This window comes from Labeo rohita, chromosome 15 (genome assembly GCF_022985175.1).
Source record: "Labeo rohita strain BAU-BD-2019 chromosome 15, IGBB_LRoh.1.0, whole genome shotgun sequence".
Taxonomy (NCBI): domain Eukaryota; kingdom Metazoa; phylum Chordata; class Actinopteri; order Cypriniformes; family Cyprinidae; genus Labeo; species Labeo rohita.
The window spans coordinates 12,586,867-12,595,572 of record NC_066883.1 but is presented as its reverse complement, the minus strand read 5'-3'; the positions used below and the strand labels follow the sequence as shown (position 1 = coordinate 12,595,572).

Sequence of the window (8,706 nt, the reverse complement as noted above, 5' to 3'; positions counted from 1 at the left end):
TATTCTTTCAGAATTTTGTTTTTCAGAATTCCAAGTTTGTCTCAGAATTGCGAGATATAAACTCGTAATTTTGAGACTTTTTTTTTTTTTTTTCAGAACTGTGAGTTTATTTCTCAGAACTGCCAGAAAAATATGAAGGTTAAACAGTAGCAAAACTCGAAAGCTTGTTGATCTGAATGAGAGAACTTGTCATATTAAAATTAATCGGAACTGTGATTTTATATCTTTCTTTCTCAGAATTGCAATTTTTTTTTTTTTTTTTTTTTTCAGAATTCCAAATTTATTTCTAAGAATTGTGAGTTTATTTCTCAGAATTGTGAGGGGAAAAAAGTCAGAATTGTGAATTTGTAATACATAAATTCACAATTCTGAGAAAAAAAAAAGCCTTTTTTTTTTTATAGTGGCAAAATGGGCTTCCATACATTTATGCTATTAAATTAGCCTACATGAGATATATTCAACTATATCTGACATTGACAACAATGCTCTTTAGATACTGTCATTGACCGTTAAACAACCACTACTGGCTGCCCCCTTCTCCTCTTCACTAACGCTTCATATCTAATCTCATCATCTCACCCAGCACTGCATAACAGGTTTTTATAGGCTATTCATCAGTGCAGTACAATGTCAATAAAATAATTATCAAAACTGCAAAGAAATGCATGCAAGTTCATGATGAAGACACAATGATATGATTGCAGCATGTCATAGCAGTGAGTGAGTGCGCGGTTTATAAGTTCAGTGGGGTCAGAGCAGGTCTCGACCCGGCCCACGCAGCAGGCCACAGGGTGAGACAAGCATGTCCCAAAAGTTCTTTGTGTTGGAGGAGGACAGAGAAAGAACTATTTGCATGCGTGGGTATGACATGCACTCAGCCATAACGGCAGAACAGAGGAGGATTAAAGGCGGGATTCAGTGTTACAGCAGGAGGAGGATGTATGGAAGTGTATATGGATCATAACAGAACAGCATGTACATTCTTACTGAAAGTGTGCCAGAGCATCTTGGACAAACATCAACTGAGCTGACATCACTTCTGAGCTGTCTGTCTGTCATAACAGTCATTAACATCAGAAGAAGTGATCCGATTTTTGAATTTTGAACAGTCTGCAAATATAGTAACTGTGTGCACAACTAAAATGCATTACAAATACACAAATCTTTAATAATAATTTTTAATAGATTATTTTCTGCATTGATTAATTACTTCTTTTTTCTTCTTTTTATAGGATTGACAAAACTCACAAAAGAAAACATAAACCGCAATTCAAAAAAAAAAAAAAAAAAAAAAAAAATTGGGTCCTTTTTATTTTTATTTTTTGGGAAAAAAACTAGCATTTTTATTTAGCAAGATGCACTAATCAAAACTGACATTAAAGACATTTATGTCACAAAAGAGTTACATTTCTAATAACTGCTTTTCTTTTAAGCATTCTATTCATCAAAGAATCCTAAAAAATAACTGTTTTCGACATTTAAAATAAGAAACATACTTCAACACTAAATCAGCATATTAGAATGTCATCTACGTATGTATTAGATCACGTGACACTGAAGACTGGAGTAATGATTTTTCCTTAACACAAATATAATTACATTTTAAAAAACATTAAAATAGAAAACAGTTTGTTTAAATTGTGGTCATATTTCACAATATTGATTTTAATTCAAAAACAATTTTCCAACCCCAAACTTTTTGAATGATAGTGTACAAGTTTCCTATTTAGTACAAAATTCAGTTTAGATAGAGGGCTTGGTTTTGGAACAGATCTATCATGAATATTCTGTCATAATGGAAGGAGGTAAAAACGGCAAGGACCTTCAATGGATAAATGACTTCCGCAATCACTCCAAAATGACATTTAGGCATAATAAATCATATTAAATGAAGTGGTCCAGACTCAGACAGTCAGCTAATGAGTGCTATTCCTGGTGCGAGTGTGTGTACTCTGACAACATGACCTTGAGCTTGTCTTTATGGAAAAGCAGTTGGTGCTAGATGTATCAGTTCCCATTAATGAACTTTAAAGTAAAATAAAAGGGTGTTGAAAAGTGATGTAATATATAGAAAGGACTGAATTTCAGGTCCGAGTTTACCAAAGTAACTGCTGGTTTAGATGCAGAACACCACTAGTAAGACAGCCAGACCAAAGTACTTCCAAATAATGGTAAAGTTCATCCTCTGCTACAAGGCAAACTAAGTCACAGGATCATGTGACTACCAAATGACTTTTCATATTTCACTTCCTATAAGAGAGTCTATGTTGAAATAATGAAATATCACATCCCACAATGTAAGGCTGCACAATTAACCTAAATAAAACCAAATAAAACAGTAATCACATAGCTAACCACACGATTATCAAAGCATAGGGTGTGATGTATTTAAAAATATGCACGGTATGTTTTACAGTGAAGCCTAGCACTGCGTTCTTACATTAACAAGTTTAATGGTTTAACATTTGGAACGGAAGACATTAAGACAGCCATCGATATTTTCTTACACCCCTAGTACGATTTATTGTGAATCTCGAAAGTGAAAGTAAAAAGCAAGCACACACTCAAAAGTGATTTCAGTGCCCACATATTAATAGTAGCTCCCTGGCCTGCAATTTATAATTACCCAACAATATAATTGCGAGAGAAAGCATTGAAATATATGTTTCTCTCCCATCTCGTATTTATCCCTTTAGGGGTTCTGTAGTACACGTAATTTCCTTCCAAATGCAGTATTCTAATTTGGGCACATCCTTTATCTGTACCGTATTGAATTACGAGCATCATATTTTTTTTCCCACTGCATCGTATTGCATTAAATCGCATTAAATCGTATCTTGCATCATAATAGGGGTTAATCGTATCGCATCGGTAGCTCCTTCATATGCAGCATTCATGCATTGTATCGTTAGCTATTAGGTATTGAAAATCGATTCCGATTCCAGAATCGGATACTTAAGGTCAGGAATCGGATACTTCTTATGAAATTAAAATGTTGGTTCCGCCTATCGATTCCTATATGCGGTTCTCTTTTTTTTCATCTGTGAGGACCCTAGTGATCTGCCAGGACCTTGTTTGCTAATCTAAGCACATAGCGCTCCAAAGTACGGTTACACTTGCGATCAGAAGTTAAAAAAGCAAAGTAGCCTATAATATTTGTGTTGGGCTAAACATGTTGCAATAGAGGTGTCACCACCAATATGACAAAGCATTTTAATTTAACGGATTGCTAATGATCACAAACACGATTCAAATACCAACGTGATTCTGTTCCTAAATAACAATGATTCATCTGTTTGATTCCTCAACCTTTCTTCCGCGCAGTGTACAACCAGTGTGATTTGAACATTCAAATCTGCATTCGTGCTGCCGCTGACCTAAAGAGAGCCACTGTCATGTATATGAATGAAACAGTTTCACAGTTATTTTAACCACACAGTTCATTATTTCTATGTTACTAAGTACTGGGATAAAAGTTCATAGTCTGGATATAAACTCTGATATGTACAGTAGAGATCAAAATAGAGTAAATCATCCTTTTGAAAGTTAATTTGACATTCCAAATAATGTTAAAGATTTATCGATTACGTTGTTATGCCAGTAGAGAGCGAAAGGGGGCTGTTAATAATGTATTAGTCTTTGATCATTCATTCAAAAACACTGATTCATCCAGTAATGAACCAAGTAAATCTTGAGTGAATCACTGAATCATTTACTTAAATTAGGCCTACATGTGATTTTGTTTAGTTGTCTAATTTTTTTTTTCTTCAAAATCATAAGAGAACCACAACTTCCATTTAAAAACAACAACAACAACAACCCAATTTATCCAGAATCAAGCAGCTCTATTTTGCAAACAGCTCTTAAGTGAATCTTGTTTTTATGTAGCCTGTTGATTTTTGTTCATGGTATTCAGCTTCAACTAAATGTAAAACAGAATAAATATGCTTGATATCATTTTTTATTCACACTGGAATTGAAAAGAATCAGAACTGATAATATTCTGACGATACCCAACCCTACTGCCTACACAACAAGATGAATATCGCATTGGCCTCAATTATAGAGTTGCACATCCCTAATACACACACGTATTACATAAACACATAATTTTGTTTTGGAATTGATTATTTGTGATTAATCAATTTTACAGCCTACTTTTTGGTATACATACTGTTGTGTAACCCATACCGAACCAGATGTTATCTAAAAAAATAAAACGCAGTATTTAAGAGATTATTTTAGTGTCTCTGGGCTTTGATCTGCTACAGTGGGACACATGAATCATACTGTATGTCACTCATGACAAATGCTACAGTGAAGTCACTTTAAGTATTCTAGTATGGATCTCAGCGTGTTGTGTCCTGAACGAGCAATGGATTGTCATTAAGTGTGCCCCTGGAGATCGGCTAGGGATATCAATATGCCATAGAAGAGCAATTACAGTGCCAGTGCAAGATGGTCATTCTTTCTCTATTGGCATGGAAAGGTGATTTGTAGGCCAAGTGCAATGAAACAGACTCAGTTTCACAGGGGATTGATGGGGGGGTTGGAAGCGAGAAATGAGAGATGAGAGTGAGGGGGAGATTTCTGCAACATGAAACTACTATCCACATGAACTACATGAATATTTTAACATCTACAGCACAAATACATCAGTCGATAATCAGACAAAAAGACATGTCTGAAGCTTTCAACCAGTGATTTAAAGGGGCCACACATGCATTTATGGCTGCATTCATAATGATACTGTATCTTTTATGCATACTAAACTATATACATTGCACTGCTAATTGGATGTTGAGAAAGAGAAGTTAAAAGTCAGGGTTGATAATATTTCATACATTATATTACAAACGGAAAATTAAATGGAACAAGCTGGGATAGCGTGCTTCATTTTATACTGTATATTTTGCCACTATTTTATAGTGGTATCATTCCATTTATACAGAATTTGCATACTGCATTTGCATACTGTGAATAAATTATATACACTGTTGATAATAGTAAGAGCAGAATGCTATTCATAACAGACTTTAGCACACTGAAAAGTCAACATGAACCTGCTTTCTCAACCCATTTTACTTTACTAATGTGACATTTCTGAGTGAAACTATTTCATGAAAAAAAAATAAGGGCAGCACTTGATTTTATCTATCGGTAACTGATTGGATCATTAGAAGTGCTCTTTCTGTGACAGGTAGTTGTAACAGGTTTGGTGACATCAACCTAAAAAACAAACTTTCAGAGACGGAACAAGATATTATCCATTAATTACAAAGACAAACATTTGTTTTCTTTGGAGAAACATGCATCAAGAATTATTAAAGGTAAAGTTTATTGAAGCTATTTTAAAGAATGTTTTGCAATTAAACAACCTTGGAGCCCATTAACTTCCATTAATTTTTTTTTGACGAAAAAAAAAAAAATTCTAATTTCTCAAGATATCTTATTTCATGTGCCGCAGAAAAATGATATGATTTTCCCAAGCACCACATGAGACATTTGGGATGATGTAGTAAAAAAAAAAAAAAAAAAAAAAAAAAAGTAAGAGTGCAATCAAATTTAATAAAATGATCAGTTTTTCATGTGTTTGCTTATTCACATTAATAAGCAAAATAAATTTTTTTTACAACAGAAAAAAATACAACAGGGTTTATCATATATTACATATTTTTCCTGTTTCAAACTGTATTTAATAATCGTAAATTTATTGAAAACTATTTTATTTTAAATGTTTCAATCCCTAAATGTAAGACCTCCTAAAATAAGACATATTTTATACCATTTAAGATACAGAGGGTTCGCACATACGTCGCGATTTGGTCAATTACCTGGATGCGTGGCCATATTGGAGATACTCGAATGTAAACAACAGCATGGATTGCAAGGTTAATGTACTACTAAATATGCTGTCTAAACCACGTAAAAACATGTGGAAGCTGCTAAATCATAAAGTGATGGACTTAGTAGCAGGAAAGGGCACAGTATTTTGACAAAATAAAGTTAATAGGTGGTAAAGATACAAACAAGCAGTATTAATTAGGATATTAGCCTAATATTTCACCTACCTGACCAGAAAAATAAGAACAAACACAAATGTTGTCAGAGTCGTTGCCCTGGAAATCCTGGTTCAGTTTGGCCAACCACTAACTCCTATTGATCCTCAGACAGTTTTTGCACTCTTCTCCTTGATTTGTTACAACTTTTGGCAGTCTATCCACCTTATTTTTCAATGCGGAAGTAAGCTGTTTTCTGGTGATGTGTTAGACGTCCGGTTCATAATCCAGAATAGGCCGACTGACGACGTGTCGTGAAAACACTCTATAAGATGTTTGATGAACTTACATAAAACTATTTTTTCCCCCCTCGCACACATGCTAAACACATTTTACATTTTCAGCAGACCTACTTTTAGTTGCAAATTTGAGTGAAAAGCTCACGCTGTCAAGTCCTGGGTAAGTAAACTATCCCTGAACTATCCCTTAACAGTAAAAACAAGAAAGTTATTTGATTTTATGTTGCAAGATATTGCATAATACACTGCAAAATGTGTATAAAATCATTATTATCAGTAATAAAATAATTAGTAGTAGTGGTGTTACACTAACATCAAAAAACAATACAATACAATACCTCTTCTAGTAAACATTTCCCTTTCAAATGATCAGTTTTCACCACAGCAAGGACAAGCGGTGCTTGTTTAGAAGAAGTGATTTTTCTCTCAGTGTGTAAAAATGAAACAGAACTAGACACAGTTCATGCAGAGCAATGGTGCGTGATGTTGATAAAGGAAGTCACATGCACAAAGTCACAGCAATGAAACAAACTATCCTTAAACCACATGTCAAGTTTCTATTAAAGCAGCTGATTTCTGTAACTTTTAGTCATCCATTCAACCACATTCTTCAGAAACCCAACCACATTCTTCAGAAACCTCAAAACGAAACACCTTATGAACACTAAGCAAGTCGTTCATGATCAAACTGCACAAACAAAAAAAAAACCATACATGAACAAGGATCTTATCTTACAAGGATCTCATTTAAAATGAGACAGAGAAGAAGGGATTTGAACGTTAAAATTTCCAAACAAGTAAAATGACACAAGGATATTATTAAAACTATTATCTTTTATGCCTTTTTTTCCCCACATCTTGATCAAATTAATGCCTAAGAGTGAACAAAATGGAAAGAAAAAGACATAGATTGTTGTCATTTGTAACAAAGTGCATACGAGATTCATGGAAAAAAAAAATGGTTTTATTATATATGACTATATATTTCAGTCAACTCAGTATTTTTAATGAATCGGTTAAGTGAACGATTCAATGATACACACAAGAAAATGCTCACTTTTTGCCATTTCACCTATTTTCCGGTATTGAATAAGAAATAAAAAACTTCTTATCTCACAATTCTGACTTTATTTCTTGCAAGTTCGATTCTATAACTCAGTTCTGACTGCTTTTCCTCAGAACTGGGATATAAACTTGCAATTGTGAGTTATAAAGTCCAATTCTGAGGGGGAAAAATCAAGTTTTTTCTCAGAATTGCAAGTTTATATCTTTCAGTTCTGACCTTATAACTTGCAATCGCGAGTTTACATCTCACAATTCTGAGAAACCAAGGTCATGATTCACTTTAAATGACTGACAGGCAGAGAACGTTTTTGATTGGCTAAATAAGAACGGACCACGCCCCTCACCTTTACTGCTATTTACAAACCCTAGGACTGTCAAACGCACGTGTGATTTCTCTGTCGGGTAGTAAAGACACTATTTGTGTAGTATCTTATGATATTAAAAAAAAAAAAAAAGCTTACAGCAGTTTTAAGTAGACAGGAAACGAGGATATGTATGGAATTATCGGTGTTATCAGTTATCAAATAAAATAAAAACAAAATCAGTTTATGTACATGCATGTTTACGTACATATATTATTTTAGACATCATTATCATCATCACCACAAGTGAAACAACCTCAAACGTGCAGCTGATCTGACAGGCCCATTTGGCAGTGTTGAAATTAACCTTATAAACACATATTTACACACAGCCTGAGCAGGCCAGAATTACAGTAGTGACTCTTAGGGTATATAATTGTAATATGACGTACTAGTAGGTATTTACGTAAAATATAAAGGTTTGGAGTCACAAATCGTCTGCCTGATGATGATGTTGGTACAGCATGCGCGCTCACCCACACGCACGCGCCATCACTCGCTAGTTGTAAGCGTTAACAACAACACAAACGAGCTGTCATTACCGTACGTCTCTGACATGTCGGTCCCACAGATGAAACCAATCAACCGGACAGACGATACGCTTTATTCCCTTCTTCAGATAACCGCTTTTGCTCTGATTTCGTTTCTTGTGCAGTGCTGGTAGCCAACAGGCTAACTGCTGCTAAACGCCTCTCACCGTTTCCTGTTTTACAACACAAACCTGCGCGTGCACAACGTGCTCGCGACACCGAACTGACGTCACGGCGCAAATTTGCCATATGGGTGAATCTCACGAAACCTTTTTTGGTTTTACTAAAATCCCCTCAAATACAAAGAAACAGTAGTACATTATAATAATTGTTTTGCTAAATTTCATATTCATAAGTTTAATATAGTAAAACCAAGTATTTTTGGTTCTTGAAAAATAAATAAAAAATTATTAAGATAAAAAATAATAAGAAAGCAATTAAGACTGTTTCC

At 34.4% G+C, this 8,706-nt stretch overlaps 1 protein-coding gene across 2 annotated transcripts in view; it reads right to left on the bottom strand.

The window, feature by feature from the left end:
* rab4b (RAB4B, member RAS oncogene family) overlaps window positions 1-8,449 on the bottom strand; it is a 19,815-nt gene extending 11,366 nt beyond the window's left edge. The window contains exon 1 of one of the 2 annotated variants that reach the window (XM_051129706.1): window positions 8,268-8,449. In XM_051129706.1, the coding sequence (XP_050985663.1) occupies window positions 8,268-8,283 (16 nt within the window). In that variant the 5' untranslated portion in view covers window positions 8,284-8,449. Of the gene's footprint in view, window positions 1-6,636; window positions 6,775-8,267 lie in introns of those variants that run through there. The other variant, XM_051129707.1, reaches the window with a different exon arrangement.
* Between the last annotated feature and the right edge of the window lie 257 nt (window positions 8,450-8,706).